Source organism: Lepidochelys kempii, chromosome 21 (assembly GCF_965140265.1).
Source record: "Lepidochelys kempii isolate rLepKem1 chromosome 21, rLepKem1.hap2, whole genome shotgun sequence".
Classification (NCBI taxonomy): domain Eukaryota; kingdom Metazoa; phylum Chordata; order Testudines; family Cheloniidae; genus Lepidochelys; species Lepidochelys kempii.
This window is the reverse complement of record NC_133276.1, coordinates 7,947,840-7,972,503: the sequence shown is the minus strand read 5'-3', so window position 1 is coordinate 7,972,503 and position 24,664 is coordinate 7,947,840. Positions and strand designations below refer to the sequence as shown.

At 43.6% G+C, this 24,664-nt stretch overlaps 2 protein-coding genes across 3 annotated transcripts in view; both read right to left on the bottom strand.

The window, feature by feature from the left end:
- PLEKHA6 (pleckstrin homology domain containing A6) overlaps window positions 1-326 on the bottom strand; it is a 139,153-nt gene extending 138,827 nt beyond the window's left edge. Inside the window, exon 1 of the mRNA XM_073320380.1 lies at window positions 193-326. Within this exon, the coding sequence (XP_073176481.1) occupies window positions 193-275 (83 nt within the window). The 5' untranslated portion in view covers window positions 276-326. The remainder of the gene's footprint in view (window positions 1-192) is intronic.
- Window positions 327-14,580: 14,254 nt separating this feature from the next.
- On the bottom strand, window positions 14,581-23,291 carry PPP1R15B (protein phosphatase 1 regulatory subunit 15B). 2 transcript variants are annotated; one of them, XR_012155802.1, is made up of 3 exons: window positions 22,160-23,291; window positions 21,594-21,689; window positions 14,921-14,960 (listed from the first exon to the last, which is right to left on the bottom strand). XR_012155802.1 is itself a non-coding variant. In XM_073319679.1 (2 exons), the coding sequence occupies exons 1-2, from the start codon at window positions 23,142-23,144 to the stop codon at window positions 14,754-14,756; spliced, it is 1,758 nt and encodes a 585-aa protein (XP_073175780.1). In that variant the 5' UTR covers window positions 23,145-23,291; the 3' UTR covers window positions 14,581-14,753. The 2 variants fall into 2 exon arrangements, 1 of the variants encoding a protein (XP_073175780.1); XM_073319679.1 differs by having other exon boundaries at window positions 14,581-14,960; window positions 21,594-23,291.
- Between the last annotated feature and the right edge of the window lie 1,373 nt (window positions 23,292-24,664).

Genomic DNA, 24,664 nt, shown 5'->3' with positions numbered 1-24,664 from the left:
CCCCCTCTTCTTCTCTGTGCCATTCCTTCTGCCTTGTCCCCCTCTCCCACAGCTCTTCTGCCAAGCCCCCTTTCCCACCACTGTCCAGACACCACCTGGCTCAGAACATGCACTAGATTGTAGAGGGGGGAGATGAAAAACAAACACACACACACTGCAAGTAGGAAAACAAAGAAAGCCAGCTGAACATACTTGATGAAGAAGACTCGCCCGCCTCCACACACTCCATACGTCCACCTGCCAGGCAGGTCCAGCCAGTCAATGTCATCAGCCATGGAGCCCCTCTGCTGCAGGACACCAGCAGATAGAGAGAAATCCAAAGCCACCCAACTCAGAAGTCAGCCACTCCCACCTGAGTGCTCCTTGCAAGGCAGGGCTGGAGGGGAGAGAAGGCTGGCTGCTGCTTAGTACCTAGAGAAACCCTCTACAGCCAGTTCCACCAGGAGACAAACACTTGTTTAGTTCAGACCTTCCAGCGAGATTCTGTTTGCTGCAAACAGCCGTGAGGGGTGGGGGGACCCATAAATTTAACCCTGTCAGAGGCAACCTGCTGATTTGCCCATGACCTGGAGCACACAGGACATTCCTGCAGCACCAGCTCCCTGCATGACTCTTAGGGCTAGTGCATAGCCACTTCCTTCACTGCCTACTTTATTTAATTACTATCAATTAACTCGTGAGTAATTATGACATCTTCACTCCCTTCTCCTGTTAACTTTAAACACTGTCAAATTCTTCTGCTTTTCAGATCTCAAAGCCAAGTGGAGGCAGTATGCAGGGATCGTGGTTACTATTCACAGTAGTATCTGGGCTGTCCAACAGGTATTCGCTCTCGCTCTTCACAGCCTCTTTTAAAGGGGATAGGTGGAGTTTGGGTGGCACCTCTTACAGGGCTGGGGAGACTGGAAACAAGGTGATCCCAAGTGGCTGCACGTCTGCAGTACTTTTCAAAACCCCTGATGGCAGTAGGGGGAAGATTCATTTTGAAACATTGCCTGAAAAAGATAATGCAACAAATGAAGGACTCTCTCTCCAAATGAGTGGGACTGGACAGGGCTGAGCTTTCTGCTCAAACTGTGGGGAATGGAGCTTGCCTAAAGCCTGGGAGAGGGACATTTCAATAGCTCTTTGAATGACTGGGAGCGACAAACATGTCTGATAAGTCACAGTGTAGCACTGAAGAAATGGATGAGCTTGGTTTTGATTTAGAGTCAGTCCTTGGGTGATGGTTTTGCACGACAGAGGTGCCACCATGTTGGTGGATTGGCTAGGCTAATGTTGGTTGTGAGAAGAAGGATGGCATTACGGCTAAGGTGCTACCCTGGGAGATCTGGGTTCAATGCCTGGTTCCGTGTGACCTTTCGTAAGTCACTTAGGCCTCACTACGTCAACCACCTCCGTGTAGCAGTCCTGCTGAAATTAATTCCATTACTCATGAGCCTAAAGTTAAGCGTGTGATTGGGGCTTTAATCTCTCTGGGCCTAAATTCCCCATCATTAAAATAGGAATACTACTACTTCATTTGTCCCACCCTATGACTGCAAGAGTGAAATCCCAGCCCCATTGACTTCACCCTAAATTCTTTGGAGGGCAGGGACGGTCTCTTACTGTGTGGCTTTACCACACCTGGCACAATGGGGTCAGGGTCTCGGCCGCATACCATAACAGAAATAACAAACAGGGAGCCTTCCAACCCAGATGCTTTCAGATTTGTAGGCAAGGTACTACAGTAATATAAATAGTGAATAATCATAATAAACAGCTAAGGATTGGTGCTTAGAGCTGGTGCACAAAGGGACAGTGCGTACTGTCACTTTTGGCAGACACTTCTAATGGACAGACTCCTAGAACCACAGCAGCAGGGGTGACTCAGCCGTGGCTTCTTTTGATCCTGGGATCTGGAACATGTGGTTTCAGGCCAGGAACAGATTCTGTGATCTGTCTGGCCAAGTTAAATAGTTTCAGTCTTTTTCAATAGATGAGGAGGGAACAACAGAGTTGGCTTTGGGACAGGGATTGGGGTTTTGAGCTGGTTTAAGTTTAAAAAAAAGAAAGGTTTTAAAAGTCAAATGTCACAAGAGATCTGTTCATAAGATGCCCTAATCCTAGGTGAGGTGCTGTGAGGTTAAAAAAAAAAAAATCACATTTTTCAACCCCAAACTTCTTTTCCCACCCTTGAGCCTGCAAACATACACATCCGTAACTTTACTTATGGGAGCAGCCTCATTAACTGTAACAGGGCTCCCCACATGTGCAAGGGCCCACTAGCGCTTAAGAGTTTGCAGGCTCTCTAATCCCCTACTCCTGCAAACTGCTCTGGACAGGTAAAACCTCTGTGCCCATGATTCACCCTATTTAAGTTAACAGGGCTCTATCTGGGCATAGGGGTTTGCCCTAATGGCATGGCTTCCTGGATCAAGGGCCAAACTCATTCCGTTTATTTTTCTGCAATTGAATAAACTTTGTGCATGATATAGATACCTAGGAGATGACAGGAAGAAGCAGGGCCCATCACTATTCACTGTGCAGTTGCAGGATCCTGAACCAGATCCTCATCCTGCAAACACTGGTTCACAGACCTAACACTAAACATGGTGTGAAGTCCCACTGAGTTCAATGGAACTGTTAAAAGTTAAACACAAGCACAAGGGTTTGCAGGATCAGGGAACATGTGGTATACGCTCATTTGATCTTAAAAAGAGTCTCTTCCTTCCCAGGGTAATTCTCCTGGGTAAGCTGATTCTCCCCCCACCCTGTGGCTCCTTTTCCCTATGTACTCGGGGGAAATGCCTATGGCAATTAAGAACTTGCTAATCCAATATTACCATAAGGAACCAGCATGAGCTGTTCCAGACTCCAGGGTAAATAATATGTGGATTTTTGGAGAGATTTAATACTCTCCTTGCCAAGAATCCAGAGCTGCTCCAGGCTCTGTCCTGTCAGGTGAAAAAATCAACTTTTGTTACTTTCCACAAGAGATTTTTTCCCTTCTTTATTTCTTAATCCAATGGAAACTCAAGTGGAAAATACCAGCAGGGTGTTGGGTTTTTTAAAAACCTTCCTTAAACATTCCTTCACCAAAAATACACATCTTAGGAAGTGAACAGGCACATAGACGCACCATACAAACTACTGTTGTGGTAAGACTTTGCACTTGTCTGCAGCATGTCCGCTGAGGCTTTCAAAGCACTTTGCAGATCTACATCCATCAAACATCACAACCGGCCTTGGTGGTAGGTCCGATTACTGCCCTTTTGACAGATGGAGAAACCAAGGCACAGAGAGGTGAAGAAACTTCCCAGAACATCTTGAGAAGAGAACCCAGGAGTCCCCATTCCACTTTTTCTCAGAGAGCTTCATCAATGGGCTCCCAGCTAAAAAGATCCAGATCTGTTAAGTCTATGACACAAATGCAGGAAAACTCAGGAGATACAGAGAAAAGCTGAGTTAACTCACACGCTGCCTGTCAGCTTTCCTGGCATAGGCTGGTGTGTGTTGCAACCTTGACATTGCAGTACTAAAAGTGTCATTACAGTACTAAAAGGAGGGTGTAGGGAAGAATGCATGAATTACATTAATAGTAGGGCACGTCAGGGTGAGGTGCAGTCCGAAAAGGAGGAGACTTGCCAAGCATCCCTGTGCGTAAGGAGGAGCGCAGTCAATCACAGCTTATTTTTAAAAGAAAGGATGGGAGCTCAGAAATTATGTTCTGCCAATTAGTTGCTATCTGTCAGCTGGTGAGAAGTCCAGTCTGTACGGTGCTGTTTCTGTGCTGAGGCCGCTTCCCAGCCAAGCGTACTTGGTGCAATCCAGTTCTGGTTTAGGGGCTGGAGCCAGCTCAGCACTGTAATGAGGTTTGTAATACAAGTGGCTAGACTGACCACTGATTACCTCTAGATAATGCTAAAAGCCTTTGCTTGCAGAGATTGTGAATAGCAGTGCGATGTGTGTGGCTCAGTTTAAAAAAGGAAAGGGGGGCAATGCAATCTACTCATTCTAGGTCACTCTTTTAGGTCAAAGTACGTTGAAAAGGACTGTGATAGGTGGAGCACTGATGCTATACACACATAGGTACAGCTTAATGGTTGAAGAGTTAAGTAGGAAATTCCTCCCGTCCTTGGAACCACAAATTCAAACTGTCAGGGCAAACTTAGCCCTTCATCCTTCTGAGGCAGATAAATCAAATGCTCTGAGGTTTATTTTATGCAGATCTTTCATCTGGGACCTTATCTACTAAGATTCCAGGAATGTTAAAGATGTACAGGACTTCGTTCTGTATGGGAAGGAGCCACGCCACTGCCTTTGGCCCACGTTCCCCTATCTATGCTGTGCTACTGGCTAGTCAACCCCAGAAATGCATAAAGCACTTGGAGCTCCTTGCAGACGAACGTGTAGACATAAAATATATCCAGGCTGTCAACTATATGAATGCATAGCAATACATACATACATATACACACACAGTCAACAAAGGGTACTGACTATTTATTTCTATTAAGATAAAATCCATATTATATCAGTAACGCTCTCAGCAGTGTATGGTGGTCATAATATAACACACACCTCAGACTACCCTTGCTCACAGTAACCCCGGATGGAGTTCACATTTCTTAATAGTGTCAGAAAGACTATGCTGATTAGAGGAATAAGTCACAACCAGGCACCTATTTATAATCTGCACTTCAATAAAGGAATTCTGGCACCACCTTCTGGACAAAAGATTTTCTTCTCCGAATGAAAATTCTACACCAGAACTAGTTTGTCAGGAAGACATTTTCAAGCAGTCCAATGGAATGTATTGATAAGGTGTTTATAAGGGGTCTAGCGCATCTCAGTAATATACTATTAATTGTACAATAGGATTAAGCCCAGGGAATGGGCCCAATTCCCGCCTAAATAATAATTCTTCCTACCTAATTTCAAGTGAATCTATACTTGCAATTTATTCCACCATGACCACCTCTCTCCCTTAAAAAAAAATCACTCTTGATTTCTGCTATGCAGTTTGGTTACTCTGTTCAACCTCAGAGATACGGCTCATTCAACTGCCTATGCAATTAAACTACTCTACAGTGCTTGAAACATGTTGGGGACCATTGAGGATAAGGAGGAGGTAAATTTAAATCACGGGTAAGTTAGTTGAAAGGTCATATCATGTAATGGACAATATAGGAGTCCATGAATTATAGTTAATAGAGCAGGGAATAGAGAGTCAGGAAACTTGATTCTAGAGCGAGTTTTGGAACCACCTTGCTTTATGACTTGGGTAAGTTATTTGCCCAGCTTGGCTTCACCATCTGTAACATGGGGACAATGATATTCACCCCTCTTTGAGATCTTTGGATGGTAAGTTCTAGCTAAATGGAAAGTATAATTATTCTATACTTCTGTCTGCATTGTTAAGGACTTAAAATTTAATATGTTGAGGAGCATCACAGCTGCAAGTTTTGCTGTAAAGCCCGCAGTTGATCCTGCTGTGCTTTGCTAATAGCTGTAGAATACTAACCACAGGGAGAAAACGTAGGCTGGCAGGATGGAGTCCACAGAACTGCATTCCGAGCAGATGTCCAACAGCCTTATATTGGCAAGTATTACCACCACGCATGATGATTAAGTACCACTTTCTAGGTTTGTTCTAATCTCTCTCCATCCCTGTATTTATACAATGCTTGTCACCATGGCATTTGGGAGCCTCCACAAGTTGTGATGCTCCACAAGGATAACACTGTAAACCTGTTCTCCCACCCAGAGCCTCACAGTACAAATCCCAATCCCTAGCATTTCTCTGACTCTAATACAAATTCTATCTTTTCTCTGGGAGAAGAGTGGGCTTGAGCCTGAGATTTGGCCAACAAACTCATTGCTAAGAAGCAATCTTCTTAAAACCGAAAATTTAAAATAAGCAGCCCTGGTCACTGAGACATAGTAAAATGACACGAAGTATAAATACAGTGGAAGCCTCTTATCCGCTCCCTGCCCCCAGAAAGCTTCATTCTGTGAAATTTCATTTGAACAGATTGCAACCTGTTCATTAAGATGCATTACAACATAGGACTTTCATCCAATTTCTCTATACACAGGTTTCAGAGTAGCAGCCGTGTTAGTCTGTATTCACAAAAAGAAAAGGAGGACTTGTGGCACCTTAGAGCCTAACCAATTTATTTGAGCATAAGCTTTCGTGAGCTACAGCTCATTTCATCAGATGCATAAAGTGGAAAATGCAGTGAGGATGTTTTATACACACGGACCATGAAAAAATGGGTGTTTATCACTTCAAAAAGTTCTCTCTCCCTCCACCCCACTCTCCTGCTGGTAATAGCTTATCTATTACAGGGTCAGTGTTTTCACTATAAGAGGGCTCTAGTCTGTATAATTGTGTTTTTGTGCAGTTCCTCAACTAAACAATAACTACATTTTAACAGACGCTTAGTTCTGGGATCAGTTTCCAGCTGCTACAAACTTTGTGTGTGACCATAAACAAATTGCTTAATCTCTGTGCCTCATGTCTGCTCCACACACAGAAGCTGCATCCATTTAACTAAAATTCGTTTGCAAACAGATTTAAACTGGCACAAACATGTCACATGTGGACACACCTTTGCTTATTTTGTCTTTACAACAGACATAGCAGATTTACCAACAAGTTAAACTGCTGAAACAGTTGTACATCGATAAGTGTATTCTGCTAGGGGCGTGCACGGGTTTAACAAAATCAATTTTAAAAACCAAGATCTCTTTATACTGGTGCAAGTTTGTGTGTCAACAGGGCCTCAGTTCCCCATCAATAAAATGAGGATAATACTCCTTTCTCCCATCCTTAGCTAAATACACAAGACACGCTTATAAACTGTTCAGGACAGAGACTCTCTTACTGTATGTATGTACAGAATCAAGCACAATTGGACCCTGACCTTGGCTGGGGCTTTGCGTGCAACCTTAATACAAACAGATATTCTATAGGAACTTCTATGTACAACTTAATACAAATAGATATTTTATAGGAAAAATAGGAACTTCTATAGGCATTAAATCCCTCAATTAAAGGAACACTAATTTAAATGACCTCTCTGAAACTGTTCCACATACTATTGCAGCATCTAACATTACTATAATTGAAATTTTAGACATTAGACAGCATTCTGCATACAGCTGGTTTTCCCCTAGCTTTGTGTCTTTTCTACTCAGCTATAGCGGACAGAAAAAGAGTGCTGAACGCAAGATGTCCTCAAACAACCGGGCCAACTGGAAAGTAGCAATTGTTTTTGTTACCAACAGACCTGTCATTACGTGCTGTAGCATCAGGCAGCACTAACAGATGGATGCCTGCTACTAATAGTTTCTTGTGCTTCTTTCCCCCAAGGGAAATGGCCAGCATTTATAAGGTTGGTTTTTTGTTTTTTTTTAAAATGTCTCCCCATTGGTGAAACCACCAACCAGCCAAGAGCTGATGTAACCTGAGCTCCTTTCACAGTAACAGCTGATCAGTTCTACAGCGTGGATAAAAGGTGCGAATGGAACTTTTCCTGAATTCCACTCATTAGGATCCAGTCATTGTGCAGTGTCCCTTCCTCCATCCACATGGTGGATTTTCTGAGGAAACCTGTTCCTTGGTAGGGCAAAACTATCTCCATGTAGTAATATCAAGCAATGCATAAATGGAATTTGGTGTTGATAGAGTGAACGGTAACAATAGCAGCTAGCATATTTACTCCGTGTGTCAATTATTCATAGCTGTTTAACTTGTCAGTAGTTACTCCTGTTAGGCCTGTGGAGATGATACAGAACTAGAGGACAGCAAAAGAAATTGTGCGCTACCTAATGTATCAGCTAAATTCAAAGTGCAGACTCTTTAGTACTAGTAGAATAAAAAGCAAAAAGTTACCAACAAGATTTTCACATTCCAGCTTGCAGCTAGATGTGCTGGCAGACAGGAGAAAAAAATAAAGTTTTTGACTCGTGAACCAACTAAAGGCTATGTTCAACTAAATAAGGTACCCTAGAGTGTTGATTTTTATTCATTATCTGCACCATAAGACAGACCTTAGAGCCATTTGAGAAAGGGGTTAAAACAGCTTTTCAGAAACATTTATTGTCAGAATATGTGGAGACAATAGCTTTCGGACATTTGATAAACTATTTGTGATTAACTCAGGTATTATTTCCAAGGATTTCCACAAGCTGAGCAGGATCTCTCTCATTGCCTAAGAATGATAATTTTCCCTCTAAGCCATTGTTATGGAAACAAGTGTGGCAATCTTGGTTCAAGAGAGATCAGGGAGAGCTGTGGGCTCAGTCTCAGGTGCATTTTCTATGCTGCGAGGGGGGAAAACAGTGATACCCCACAGTAATGCCTGGCCCTAGCCAACATCATTAATTCCTCATATTTGTTGCTACTGACTTGAAATTGAAAATTGAGTCAAATTTCAAATCTACAGTCTACTGAAACACTGCCTCTAGAACCACCATTGAAAGGTCCATTATCCAAAAGCACCAAGCCCCCCTGAAACAGTCACAATGGCAGTCTGCTGTTAGAAATGGTCAGCCAATTGAGCAGTGCAATTGTCTGAATGTCCATCAAGACTTTATACTGAAGGTTCCATTGTCAGCAGACTGCATGGCCTGGAGGGAAAGCACCAACAGCAGCAGACATCAGCTCCAAGCAGGCCATGTTTACTAAAAACGGAGGCACTCAAAGAATAGAACGGACCACGAGATGGCAAGGAAGCGCAGAGCACCATCTGCCTACTTAAAGCTCCAGTTTACACAGACCTGCCCCATCTCCCTATTCACATCTGCCAATTCTCCGATAACTGAAAAGTGCACAAAGCAGATTAAAATGGTTATTACACCCATACAGCTGCAACAGCAGCAAATACTAATCTGCACTATTAAGAATTTGCTTACCAAGAGACATTACATATCAATAGATTATGCTCTCAACAGGAAGAGCAATGAAGTAACTGATAACGCAAGACATCTTGAAACAGTTTTCACTTGTACTGTAATACCATGTTCCTGCTTTGCCAGGCTTGTCCAATGCCAGGCACTGAAATCTGCTTCCTCAATTTATTTCTACTCTTTGGTTTTGCATTTCCCTCATAAAGCATTCCAAATGAGTATTATTACTCTTTGAATGAATCAGCGAGGACTCACTTCCCTCTTTATAGGAGATAATGCAAAAATGGTAGTTATTTGAAGCCTTTAATACGAACATCGGAAACAGTCATATTAATCCTTCAGATAATTTATTTTACTAATTAGCATAAACCCAACTTTTTTTTTAAGCCACTCCTCTCAGCAAATTTTTCAGACCTACTATCTTTAGCATCCTATGATGTTGCTTCTTTAAAACAATTTGATCCTTCCTATGCTATATTGACCAATTGTGCATTCTATATTCAAGATGGGAACCTCTTAATTCAATTGACTTAAGAACGCTTCCATTCACTAAATAGTAGAAATCCCAAATCTGATAAATGATTTACACCGTAGTTGCATCACCTGATTTTGTGCATTCTATTCTGCTGCCAACAGTGACCTCTGTTGCCCTTTTAAGAAAACAGCTGTTGTACAGTTGTGATTTTTGCACTGCCACCTTCATAAACACTTACCTAAAAAGCATATTGTACATTTGAATATAGCATTTCATTGTGGTGCATCATGCTCCTTTCCTCCCTTCCCCCCCAAATACATTTTCATAACATTGTCAACTCGCTCCCATTTTATGTGTAACAAAATATTTTTCCTTGATCTACAAGAAATTTGGAATTATGAGCAGGTTTGCATAAAATGGATACACCATCTTTTGGAAGGGGAAAACAAAACAGTGACATGGGCTGGTACTACCATGGATTAGGTCTCCACTGAATTTAGCCACCCTCTGGATCTGTGCGCCTGCTGTTCTGTACCAATCACCACACATTCATGGTCTATTACAGCTGTTGAAACACATACAGAAGAAAATGAAAAATTTAGACAGTGATGCCAGAAAGCAACACATGGAAAACATAAGTGATTCTAATTTAAAGCAACATTAGATGTTTAGCTCATGAAACAAAACAAGTAATAAATTCCATGGAAGGAGGGGGGGGGGGAGAGCAAGTCTTTTTCGGAAGATCCCGAGATACTTTATAGACTAACCAATTTATTTGAGCATAAGCTTATGCTCAAATAAATTGGTTAGTCTCTAAGGTGCCACAAGTACTCCTTTTCTTTTTGCGAATACAGACTAACATGGCTGTTTCTCTGAAACATGAGATACTTTATATATATTCACTTCACTATTAAAACACAACAGCTGTTTAACAGCATAATACTACATATCTTGACGAGAGAAGTATGTATGTATACTACATCCAGTGTCAACTACAAGGGGAATTTCAGCAGACAAAATGTATTATCCAAATAGAAATCTGATCAAGATTAAAACCCTACTGTTCCAAAAAGGGACACAAGATCTTGACTGCATGTAGCCTGGACCCTAAACTTTATATTTTGGCCAAAAGGTAGACATTTCAGCTACAGAGTATCCCTTACCACCACGCAGAGCTATTGGGTCAGAGTGAAGAGTGACAACTTCTGAATCACCAATGTCACTTTTACATCAATTTGTTTTCCTTAAGATCTCTCCAACCTCTGATCAAGCCCATAGCAGCTTAGTTTAAGAAATAACAGCACAAAACTGCTCACATATCAAATAAAACAAGCTTGTTAAAGGAAAACAAAGCACCGTATTTCTCTTTTACAACAGCTGCACATCAAAATTCTATACACATTTATAGTTTTTACTGGACCACAGCTACTGTCTGAAACAAGGGTACAAGTTACATATAGATGTTTAGCAGACTCTGTTTGCAGTTCCACCCCTCATACCTCATGTAATACCCTTCAAAGACAAACAACTTGGCACTATCTTGCAAATATCTTTATTTCAATTTACACATTAGTTCTGAATAAATTTTATTATATACAGAAATATAACATTAGATATAAAAACCCAACAAATTGGATACAATCAAATCAATTAAAATCTGTATAAATCCAATTTAGAAGGTTGTCAGGCTTCTAACTTCACCTCTCTAAAATTATATAAAAATAAAATCTGATAATTACAGCTTTGATTTAAAGTTCAAAATTAACAGGTGCTCTTTAGTGAAACACTTATACATACAAAAAACAGCCTTCCATATCCTTCATTACTATTTTAAGATATGTTGTAGAGAAAGGAAAGAATAGATAACTAAAATTGGTTTGCTTTTGTTTAGGGATTTTATTTTTGGATTTCTATGGCTGAGAGGTTAGTGCCAGAATCCCCCTCTTTTCATTTTGCACCTAATGCTTTGAAGGGGACAGCAATTTAGTTCGAAGTGCTTACCTATGCAGATATGTACCTCAATGAAAACTATGTTTATTGCTATGATGAAGATGTATGGAAAAGATTGAGATGCTGTCAGGTTGAAAATTAAGCAGATTCCTTACATTAAAAACTGACAGAATTTTAGTCTAATTTTACTTAATTAGGGACAATGAAAACCCACTCACTAGTCAGCTTCACTTTTGAGCTCCTTTCTAGTTCTTTCCCCATTGAGTCAATATTTATATTCCTATAATGCTGTCTTTCACATGATCTCACAACACTAACAAATACTAATGAATTAAAACCTCACACAACCCTTTGAGGCAAGGGAGCATTCTTAATTTTACAGAGAAATCAAGGCAAAAAAGTGACTTGTCCGAACCTAGAGGGAGACTGGCAGAGCTGAGAAAAGAATGGGATCTCGTGTGCTTTAACCACAAGACCATCCTTCCTCTCACTATCACACAGTTTGGCTTGCAAGCACTGTAGGGAAACTGGTGGTTTAAGAGTTGTTGCCATTGGAATTTTTTTTTAAATCATGGAAGCAGTTCTACTAGCTTTATGTTTTGTAAGTTTTTACATAACCCAATTTTGGGTTTAAATTTGACCTGAGATCATTTCTTAAATTGCTAGAAGCTGAAATGCCAAAAAAGATTCAAGAGGATTTCACCAGGACACACTAATTTAAGACAATTTGCAGGAAAAGGCAATCCAATTCATGCTTGCTTAATAGGGATTAAAAAAACTCTGAACAAGGTTGGTGTATAGTTTCTGTATAGCCAATTTTATGGCTATTCAAGTTTATCAGACAAGCTCTACAATAAAGTAGACCTTTAATTTTACAGGAAGACAGAATATCTTACTGTCTTTTTGAGCAATATTCAACTTCATTCAAATAAAGAAAGATTACTACTAGTTTAAAAGAATAAATAGCTTCCGATTGAGATCGTAAACTTAGAACGTGACTAAAGAATGCATTTTTCTTCAATTGGAGACATCTTAACTGTCAGTTTCCATGTATATGGTTTTATACTATCCGTTAATTGGAGGTGCTGAGGCAGGGTGGTATTAATACTTGTTTTCTGTAAAGAACGTGTGTACTTGGATGTAGCTTTAGAGCTTGACGAGTTGGTTCAAAAGGCCAAGAACCTGATGTAGAATTGCACTTTTCACTGTCCTTTGCAGGTCAACTGCCACAAGCTGTTAAAGTGAAAACTAAAGCATAACCGGCAGATGCCTGCCCATGATACAGTCTAGGCTCAGACTGTCACCCTCAACATCAGTACATGTACTACATGTTGCATATGCTGATCAGGGTAACAGAGCTTTCCAGAGCTCTGAAAGAACCCGGACCTACTGCACAACTAGCTTTGATAAGTACCAGGCAAGAATTTTATATTTAGAAAACACAAGAACAGCAGCACTGGTAGTTTTCAGCTCTCCTGAAATCCAGCTTTAGTTCAAAATATTTAAATACATACATTATCGAAGGTGTTATGTAACAACGAAAAAACCTGATAAGCAAAACTGAATTCTTGAGAAGGAGACCAAGCACTGTTAACTAATACAATTAGCAGGAAAAATAAAAAAAGAAGTTGAGAAAAAGACAACTGAACTGCAGCAACTACCAATTCAAACTTTAAATCAGAACTGTAATCATTGGGTTTTGAACCCTATAAATATTTCAGATTCTTGTTTTTTCAAAAGTGCAAAATTCCAACTTAATAGCCACTCTTCTCCTACATATGGCAGACAGAGGCACACAGAGACACAGCAGAGAGGGAAGCAGGGTATCCCTTCTCCCTCCTGGGCTTCCCGTGGACTGGGGGGGGATAGGGGTGGGTGGCATGTGCCACACAAGTCTTTGAACCACCGCCTTCCCTGGGCTGCAAAGCTCACAGAGCGCGCTAGGTACCCGGCTCCTGGTTGAGGGAAACTGCTCCAATCCCTCTGGGGTGCTCTCCCTTGCCGCTTCCGACCTATGGGGTAGGCAGGCAGTGATGGACGGCATACGGAGTGCTGCCCGGCACCCACCAGCCAGCTCTGCGTGACCTCAGGGGGCATCGTCCCAGAAGGCCCGCTGAGAAAGTGCTGCTGTGGCCTTGCCCTCTCCCAGGGATCCAGGGTTTCACTCTGTTCCCAGCATGACTGGGAGGTGGACATGACTGGGGCCACTGACTTTTTCCCTCCCCTCGTGCACCATCCCGGCCACACACCTGCATTGAGTTCCACCCCCCCGGTCCAGGGTCAGTTGCCCACCCCGGTCCTGTCGCTCCCCACACACCCCATTAATGACCCTTCATTAAGTTCACCTATGGAAACCTTGTTACAACTTTTACTTCCCCTAGATAGTCAAGTTTGACCATCTTCTCGGTACTCCACCATAGCCATGACCGACCCTAGCAGGGCCGATCCGAGGACCTCACTAAACCATCCAATCGGTTGTAGCGACGGACAGTGTGTACAAAAGGCATTTATGGACTGGATTTTACCTGAACAGTTGAGATACAAACCGCTTTCAGAGCAATACAATTACACCACTCTTATTCTTCAAGTTGACCAAGGTATTTTTTGTTTCCATGTCAAAACTGGACATAATTAGGTATATTTTATTGGCTGAACATTAAATTTGGAAGCAGTATTAAAGTTATGCTTAGCTCCCTGTTATAGGAACAGTAGGGTAGCAGGGCTACCAAATTTAGGGGGCTAGAAAACATCAAACCTTTTGTAGTACACCTCTACCCAGATATAATGCGGTCCTCAGAAGCCAAAAAATCTTACCGCATTATAGGCGAAACTGCATTATATCAAACTTGCTTTGGCCTCGAGCATTTCCATTATTAATAGTCACTTCCCACCCCGACTGGCCCCTCAGAACCCCCGACCCATCCAAGCCCCCGCTCCTTGTCCCCTGATTGACCCCTCCAGAGAACCCCCCCAAGACCCCAACCCCTATCTAAGCCCCCCCGCTCCTTGTCCCCAATCGCCCCCTCCAGAAACCCCCCCGTCTCTAATCACCCCCAGGACCCCAGCCTCACCCAACCCCCCTGCTCCCTGTCCCGACTGCCCCACCCCCATCCACACCTCTGCCCCTGACAGGCCCCCCGGGACTCCATGCCCTATCCAATGCCCCTATTCCCCATCCCCTGACCGCCCTGCCCCCAGAACCTCCGAACCATCCAACCTCCCCCGCATCTCCCTGTCCCCTGACCGCCCCCCGAGACCCTCTGCCCCTTATCCAACCCCTCGGCCCCGGCCCGGCCACCTTAACACGCCACTCAGAGCTGCATGTCAGAGCCAGACACGCGGACGTGCCGATCCGCCAGAGTGCGCAGCCCTGCCCTCCAGAGCGCTGCTTTACTGCGCTATATCTGAATTCATGTTATATTGGGTCGTGTTATATCTGGGTAGGGGTGTATATTTCCTGGAGTCTATTAAATATCCTCTGTCTATGTTCTATGGTTAAGCAGTATCCAATAGCATCTTCTGTTTCTTGAATTCGTTTCTGGAACCTGCATCCATCCCGTGCAAGTTCTTCCCAGGGTCCTTTCCGATCTTCTTCACTGCTTACATAATACTCAGTAACTTCTTCAAGGAATGTTACCTATAAGAGATAAGATATTTATTAAAGCAGGAGCGCTCCACCTTTTTCTGAGGCCCTCCCCCCAACATGCTATAAAAACCTCCATGGCCCATATGTGCCACAACTGTTTTTCTGCATATAAAAACCAGGACCAGCATTAGGGGGTAGCAAGCAGGGCAACTGATCAGGGCCCCATGCCACCCGGGGCCCGTAAAGCTAAGTTGCTCAGGTTTTGGCTTCAGCTCCTTGTGGTGGGGCTTTGGCTTTCTACCCTCGGCCCCAGCAAGTTTAATGGTGGCCCTACTTGGCGGACCCCCCTGAAACCTGCTTGTGGGCCCCCAGGGCGCTCCGGACCCCTGGTTGAGAGCCACTGTATTAAAGCACTGGACAATCATTTACGCAAAGCAATCTCATTCTTAATTAGTATTTGCAGTTACTGTTACCATATTTTGCCATGAGGGCTCTTAAATTAAGAACTGTTCCAAAAAACCTACTGAAAACATAATTCAATGTTGACTGACTTGTGCAGCGTGGTCTTTACACTAACATTGGACTATGACAACACAAGCCTGTTTTTAAATCGGTGTATTTTAGTTTCTCTTTACAAAGGTAAAAACAGGATAACTTAGTTCCTGAAGGTTACTTAAGTTGTGTACTGTTCTGAATAGACTGTATGGGTACTAAAGTGTAAACAAGAAGCCCCACATCAATATAGAGAAGAGGATGTCATACAGTTTTTAAACTTAAGGAAGCGGCACTCTTATTGCTACATGGCTAGGACAACACAGATCAGTTATTTAGGACTCTCAGCAAATTCAGCATGTCTATTTAAATACCACGAACAGAGTTTTGAAATTACAGTAATGGTATTTTCAAATGTCACAACCCTAAGCTTCATGATGCAGCAAATAAGTATATCTTTAAAGCTATGACCAAACCTTTGACAGGCATGCTACTAAAACAGAGGCAGTGTCCCCTTCCATAATGATTATACAACATTTTCATTATATTTAAAATTCAAACAAAATATTTCGAATCACAGTATTAGCTCACCACCTAGCCAAATACTATTTTAAAGATTTAACTACTGTATTATCCTTCTGATCTTAGCTATTAATAGGCTAAAATGAATGCCATACTGTACTTTAAACTCAACATACAGTATCTAATTATGTACCTCTTCGTTTTGCTATGGTCAGTCTTTCAGATGCAATTTAAACCTGAAGCACTGACTATTTGTCATTAAAGATCCCATAGCAATGTTCAGAACAAGTGTATTAATTCCAATTTCTTGGAAACACTCCACTTTGAACAATCAGCCCTGATCTACACTACAAACTTATGTCAGTATAACTATATTACTCAGGTGTTGCAAATCCACATCCCCAAGTGAAACAGTTATACCGACCTAACTCCCAATGCAGACAATGCTACAATAATGGAAGGGCTTCTCCCATGGACTTAGTTACCACCTCTCAGGCGGGTGCAGTACCTATGCCAATGGGAGAAGCTCTAGGCGCCGCAGCTGTGTCACTGCAGTGCTGTAAGTGTAGACAGGCCCTTATACTCTGCAAAACATTCTCACTGAGAAGCTGTTCTTTGCATCTCTCTCCTCCCCCTCCGTCCCCCCAAAATGTATGACTGACATAGCTACTATGGAATCCTTCAAGAGGAAAAGAGCTTCTATAATTTAACAAAAAGGCAAAACCTCTGATGCCAACATCTAGACAAAGGCATTTCCAATGCAAATGGATTCTGTACTCAAATAAAACCACAAGAGGGGCAATGTGAGTCTGTCAGAAGTTTAACTTAAGCTGTATAAACTTGCTTAATTTTTTTTTAAAGCTAGCCACTCAGCCAAGAAGCACTTCATTTGCAACCTCAGTCATCCAAGAAGCACTTCATTTGCAACCTCAAAGTCATCCAGCTTTTTGTCAATTGCAAGTTAAAGTAATGTAAATGCAGAAATTGCCTAGAATAATTTTTTGTACCTCTTAAAATTACATACTTCGTACCAGGAACAGCCATCAGTGACAGCCTCCAGCATAGCTACACTACAGAGTTATCCCAGTTCAAACAGGCAAAGAGGCTATATGCACTTGTGTTCTTATCCCTGCTTGAAACAGGAGTAAAGCACACTGGTGCAGGCTGCAGCTTTGCCTTACACTGGGCATTTACTCCGGTGGTGCCAAAGATTGAAATCCCCAGTGTGCACAAGCCTTAGTTTTACACTTCCTCAAGGCTACTTCCAGGAGGTTTCAGTTACCACTGCCACCCTCACCCCACACCTGTGTACACTTTGAGCACTGGCAGTGAGGAAGATAAAGCTTCTATGTAGTGACCTACTGGGCTATTTATCAAAGGGATCATACAATGACTGATCAAAAAGAGTCATCATAGTCTTAAAACTAGTCCAGAAAACTCCGTTTTAGCTTTAATTCCCCATTGGAAGTCAAATCTTTAGTTAATTCAACACAGTGTGTTAACAGATACCCTGTTCCCCTATAAATTAAAGGGTCTTCAAGTTTTTAAAACCTGAACAGGAAAATGAACACAATGTTGTATGTTAAATTATTCAAGGTGATTTGCACAATTTGCACAAGGTGATTTGTCTAAAACCCTCTGGCACTTTTTAGCAATCTTTGGGTAATAGATCAGCCATACCTAATTAAATATCTGCTTTCAAATAAACTGGATAGTTACATCAGCCTGTCCCTTTGTGGCCTACTAATTTCATCCCCTTTACATCAGTCTACGACACGCCCTTGGGTACAATTATCAACTTTTGTAATATCAAGCTAGATATTGCATACAGATCATTGTTCATTCACTGTGTTACTAGGAAGGATTACGTAAAGGGTTTGAAAATTGTTTGAAAATTACTATATCTAAATTACCACTGCAAACAAGTGAAATAGGTAAGGTGGTCCTAAAAATTCAAGTTTCATGCATTCCAATAACATTTTTAAAAGCAGGTTTCAGAGTAACAGCCGTGTTAGTCTGTATTCGCTAAAAGAAAAGGAGTACTTGTGGCACCTTAGAGACTAACCAATTTATTTGAGCATGAGCTTTCGTGAGCTACAGCTCACTTCATCGGATGCATCCAATGAAGTGAGCTGTAGCTCACGAAAGCTCATGCTACTTCATCGGATGCATCCGATGAAGTGAGTTGTAGCTCACGAAAGCTCATGCTCAAATAAACTGGTTAGTCTCTAAGGTGCCACAAGTACTCCTTTTATTTTTAAAAGCCTTCATCTGACATGCAGCAAGATACTGAAGATAAAAGAATAAGTACAGGAACCTTTATACAAGTGCACTATGTGGCTCTTTAGAATGCCTACACAAAGCCAAAAAAATAAAGTATAATCGAAGAACAGAAAGTAAATATCTACTTGGAGTTAATTTGCACATAACTACACTGACATTAAACTAAAAGTTGCTACTATATGAAAACATTCCAGCTGCAATATCCACTAGCCACTTTGTATGTGTATGCGCTATGTAGTATACGTGCATACTCTTTAAAACTAAACCCTTCAGGTGAGGATTCCGATCTTTGTCTAATATACTGTCCATTATAAAGTGTTAAGTATACTTTCAACATTACACGAAGTGCACTTCGCACGAAATGGTTGCTTCTAAAATGAGTCACTTTCTAGAATCTTTTTTCAGTCTCATGTCTTCACTGTTTCCACAAAACAGAATGAAAAGCTATTCAGTGTTAAATTTGCATTAAGTTTTTAATGTTAATTTGCTGCTACAACTCAGCTAATATTTTTAAAATGCAGTTACACCTAATTTGAAGAGTTTCAAATTATGAAGTGGGACTTTACAGTGAAATCCTAAGAGCTGGACTTTTGACATATACACATGTACCCCCAAGTGACTGTAGGGAAGTTCATCTTCACAGCAATTCATTAGTGCCTGCCCCAGGTCAGCTGACTGTCAAATTGCTATGTAAGCCTTCAGGCTCAGACAGGAGCCAGAGCTTTGGGACCCGAGATGACCCCCGCCAAGCCACAGTAAGCCACAGCCCTGCCTTGGGTCTTTTATTCGAGTGTTGACATATCATTAGGGGGCGCTCCTTCAAACTCACCTTTGAGCTATGGCTCAGAAAATGCGAAGGCTGATCTAGATGGCTCTACTCTTTTAAAGGAATAGGACTCAATCTGATAAGAGAGCAGTTATGTGCTATAGGCCCTCTAATCCTTCGCTTCATCTTCAAAAGTATACTAGAAAAGGACACAGGTCGAGCTACTTTCTGCTAAATAGCGGAAATGCTAAATTCCCATAATCATGGTAAAGGCTAACTTAGATATACATATAGTTTTAGGCTCAAACAGCCATAGTTTATATATTCCATCCCAGTAGCAGGAAAGGGTGGGGTCAACAGCATCCAAAGAAAACTATCAACCTCAAGCTCCCATCTCCCAGCAAGTTTGCTGTTGCAAAAATTCTGCTATTGTCAGGGGAAAAACCTAAGAATAGAAATATAATTTCTAAAATAAAGATTTTAAAGTAGAGATGTTAAAAACAAACTAAAATAAGAAAAGCAGTAGCACCTGATGCTAGGTGAGTCAGGAAGTACAAAATGCCACTCCCTGACCTAGCAGAAGTTAAAAATACAACCATCATAAGATGGTGAGGGAGAGAAGATTGGAGATGTAGTTCTCCCTAGTCAAACCTCAGGGAGGTGCTCATAAGGGAAATGCTCTCCTTTCTCCTATAAGGAAAAGCTGGCAAACTACTTCAAATCACAATCTGATCAGATCATGTCTGGAAGAAAAGGTACTTGGAATGACAGGTGAAGGACTGGGAAATTGGGCTGTTCATAAAGCTGCAGGGCACAAGCCTTGAAAATCAGAATGCCCCCAAGCCAGGCTCTCAAAGTAATCACAAAATGGCCATACACTATGACCACTACAAAAACAGATTTTACTTGTTCCATCTATTTTGATAAGCTGTTACAGTATTATGGAACTCAATCTTACAAACCCTTATATGGTGTTTGCAAAATTTGACACCATTTTACAATATGCTTGTAAAGGGACTCAATCTATAGTAGCCTAAAAGTAATGGTTAACTTTTTAGACAGCTATTTAAGCTAAATCCTAGTACACAAGATCAACATCCATCTAGCAAGCCAACTCCTCAGAGACTTGGTAGCAAAACCAGTGAACCCATACACAGATCTCCATACTTGTCTATTTGTATTTAGAAGTATCGTGTTAAAATATTTTAACTAATTCCTTGGATTACTATAAGAATACTTCAATCTCACTAGTAAGAATTGTTACTATCATTTAAACTCAATAGAAGTGTTATGATGCATTTTTAAAAGACTCAGACTGTTTGGAAAGTCTCTATAAGAACTAAGTTCTTGACTTCTGTTACCAAGTGTTAAGAAAAAAGGTACTTCCTCCCCCCCCTTGCTGGTAATAGCTCACCTTACCTGATCATTCTCATTACAGTGTGTATGCTAACACCCATTGTTTCATGTTCTTTGTGTTTATAAATCTCCCCACTGTATTTTCCACTGAATGTATCCGATGAAGTGAGCTGTAGCTCACAAAAGCTTATGCTCAAATAAATTGGTTAGTCTCTAAGGTGCCACAAGTACTCCTTTTCTTTTTATAGTATTAAACAGTTTCCTCTCACTGCACGAGAAGTATGATTAAAATGACTATGTGCTCTTACACAAACTAGTCTAAAAGTAACTTGGCTACAATCTGAAGAAATAATTTCTGGGTAATTTATAAAATGCAAATAAGGGCCTGACACAAATACAAACATTTGTATGTCACATTAATTTTTTTGTTAAGATTAAAAGAAAACAAGGAATCTTTACTAAATCCTTAATGCTTCCAGATACTGCCAGGAGAAAAATAAAAAAAAACCAGTAGACAGTGTCAGAAAGCAGAAAGTACAAGGAAACCCTGCTTTAAAATGAAAGTTAAATTCCAGAACTCAGAGGATTACGGAAACAAAACTTTGTTAACTCACATCATACCAACACATCAAGTTTTTGATAAAATGGCAAACAGTAATGTACACTCAAATATTAATTGAACAATTAGCTTCTAAGCTTGTTGGGGGGAGGGATCATCTCTTGCTATGGGTAAAAGTCCTGCCACCAATGACTTCAAAGGGCCAGAATATCTCCTTATGTGTTCACCTATTGTCCTAAGCAATGGACCCCTGATCCTGAGTGAGGTGCCTAGGCACTAAAGCAGAACCTCAGTTAGGAACACCAACTGACTGCTCAACCACACACCTCATTTGGAACCGGAAGTACACAATCAGGCAGCAGCAGAGACCAAAAAAGCATATACAGTACAGTACTGTGTTACACAGAAGCTAGTAACAAAATAAAGGGAAAGTTTAAAAAAGATTTGACAAGGTAAGAACACTTTGTGCTTGTTCATTAAATTAAGATGTAAAAGCACCATTTTTCTTCAGCATAGTAAAGTTTCAAAGCTGTATTAAGTCAACGTTCAGTTGTAAACTTTTGAAAGAATAACGTTTTGTTCAGAGGTATGAACATTTCAGAGTTATGAATAACCTATGAATAACCTCCACTCCAAAGGTGTTCTTAACTTTAAGGTTCAACTGTACCACAATACCAGTACATAAGTACATGAATATGAAATATACCTTTTTTCTCTTGGTACTTGTATGTTTCTCTCCAAAAAGAATGCCATGCTGCACAATATCTGAACCCCCACAGTTATGGTTCTCCAGCAGCTGCACCTGACAGGTGAATAAGAGATTGCACTGAGAGCTGACCATACACAGCCCTGATGCTCCTTCTAAGTCATGCTTCCCTTTCTTTTTTGCAGTTTGAAATGGTGCCTTGAAATTGAAGGGGTTATAGGGATCATCTGAGTTACAGAATGAGTTCCAAAGTTTCAAATTATCTTCCTCATCTGCACTATTACACTCCCATTCATCATCCTCTTCAGAACTGAGGGCAGGAGAGCCAGGAAGGCTTTCAGCCCATGAAGAATCCTCCTCTACATATGACTCACCAGACAAAACCTTCTCTGAATTATTAACAGCAGTTCGAATAGCAGCTGTAAAGTTCTGAGGATTGTAAGGATCCAAACTGCAGAAGGAGTTCCAGAGGTGCTGGCTCTCACTATCCTGGCTAGTTGAGTCTGAATCTGAGAGGGACCCCTCGCTATCAAACCCATCATCATCCCCATCCCAGTCTTCCTCACCCTCTGAACTTTCCTCTCCACTGGAACTGCCCCTGATAATGTAGTCTATCAGTCTGTTAGCACAGGCAGGCCTGGACGACACTGGCAGGTCTTGCTCTAGATCAGAATCCTCATCTTCATCCTCTTCCGAGACGGGCGCTTCCTCAGTTGCCTCCTTCTCAGGACGCCATACTTCCTGTTCTAGGGGGCTGTCTCCAGCTTGCCCCACTATGCTGTGCTCAGGCAGTTCCTCAGGGCCTCTCAGCATCCCAGCCTCTTGGCTGTTACCCCTGTGTTGCTGTTCCTCCTCCAGGCTGTGGTAGCCATGGTCCGGGTCAGGCACGGCCAAGCAATTAGTCGCCAGTTGCTGCTGCTGGAGAAACTCCAAGCGCTTGGTGCGGAGGTGCTGGATTTCTGGCAGCCCCTCCCGCGATGGGGGTCCCCGCCAGCCGTCCGCGGGGAGCTCGGCGCTCAAGGGCTGGGGCAGGTGGCTTTTGTCGGTGCAGCAGGCTTGGCCGTAGCCGGACCCCAGACTGCCGCCGGGGCCCAGCATGTAGGAGACCAGGTCCACTTGCCGGACGCTGAGCGGGGCCAGGCCGCTCCGCACCAGCCCAGCTCCCCACAGCGGCTGGGCAGGCTCCAGGCTACTCTTCCGGCGCATCTCCGGGGCGCCGTGCAGATGCCCGTCGGCCCAACTCAGTGAGGCGCTGGCCTCGGACAGCAGCAGAAGATTCGCGGCCTGAGATGCCCCCGCGGGAGGCTCCCCCGCCGCGGGGCACAGGGCGCTGCTCAGCCCCTGGCCGGGCAGCAGCCGCTGGAGGAGACCGGGCAGCGGGGAAAGCAGCTGCGAGAAGAGCCGCAGCCAGGAGAAGGGGGCGCTGAGCTGGGGCTGGGCCGCGACGTCAGGAGCCGGGGGACAGGGGCCGAGCTTCAGCCAGGTGAGTCCTAACCGGGAGCTGGCCTGGCCGAGCCCGGGGCTCGCCTGCTCCCGCTTCCTCGGCTCCATAGCGGGGCTCCTCAGCGCTCCCTGCGGCCCGGCCGCTTCTCCGGCGCCGGAATCCAGCTGCTGCCTGCGGAAGCTCGGGATCTCCTAGCGGCGTTGCAGTCTCCTCTCGGGCAGGGCTCCATAGTGCAGCGGGCCGGCAGTCCCCTCAGGCCCGCGGCGGCACCATAGAGCCCAGCCCGCCCGCGGACCCAGGCCAGCCCGGCCGGCCGCCTCGCCTAAAGGAGCGAGAGCAAAATGGCGTCGGAGCCGCGAGAGCGACGGTTAAACCGCCCACCCGGCGCGAGACCCACACGAGCCTGTGAGGCGCGCGCCCGCGGCCAACTCCCATTGACCTGACAGGGCTCAGGCTGTCGCAAGGGGAGAGTGGGCGGGGCCGTCCCGCAACATCCGGGCAACTGCGTCAGCGCCCCCGGCCTGTGATTGGTTCCCTGCTGGATTGCAACCGCCCACCCGAGCTGCTGCCAGCTCGACTTACCGCCCGCACCCAGCCTGGAGAATTGCATCAGCCACGGAGGAGAAAGGGGGAAGAGCGCATGCGCTGCCCAGCCACCGCCCGTCACGCAAGGCCTTGCGGAGCCTGTTGCACGACAGCGCCCCCTCTGGACACCCTGCGGGAACTGCACTCCTACTGCTGTCCTACCTCCAGCGCCTCCTGGCTGCATCCCAGATTTCCTCCCCCCCACACTCCACCTCCCTCTGGTTCCCCGGGGGCTGCTCTGCAAACTGCCAGCTCCCCTGTGCCTTCCCCCCTTTGGCTTGGGGGCAACAGGGATGGCGAGGCACTGCTGTGGCGCTGACCACTCCTGCTCCGGGCCCAGCTTGGCTTCTCGTAGGCCGGGCCCTGTCCCACTGAGCTGAGGTTCCCTGCGCTCCTGGGAACCCCCCTTAAAAAGCAGGGCCTAGCAGTCAACATCCCATCCCCAGCTGCAGGCTCCAGAGCGAGGACTGGGGTTCCTTCCCCTGCAGCCACTAATGGGGGCTGCAGGTAGCTGCTGCTGTAGGCAGGGTCTTCCTATATGTTCACCCCCTATGTTCCCCTGAGCCCAGGTTTCCAAGGCCCTTGCTACCCTCAACTCCCTGACCTCCATACTGGCAGCTACCCCATTGGCTTACCCCTGCAGGGGCTTCTCCACCTGGACCATGGATTTAATACTTCATGAAGAGTATTATTTCATTTCCGCAAGCCTTCTTCTTGCTGCCACCCTACTAGATGTCTAGCAAAGCCCCAGCTGCAATAGGGATCAGCTAGTATGTTTCAGCAGCTCTGCCTTAGAGGATATGGCAGTGGAGCAAAACATTGGTGGTAGGAGTGGGTGGGTACCTTTCCTACATCTTGTTGCAGTATCCTTGATCTCATGGAGGGGCAGCCACACAGGCTGGGAAACACTGTCCTAGAGGCTGCACTGCAGAACAGACTGGTAAACAGAATCTGCATTGTGTCCCGCAATCCATTCTGCACTCTCAGTTTAGAGATTCCAAATGATGAGACATTCCTTCCTCTACTTTCTTGGGGAGTTTGT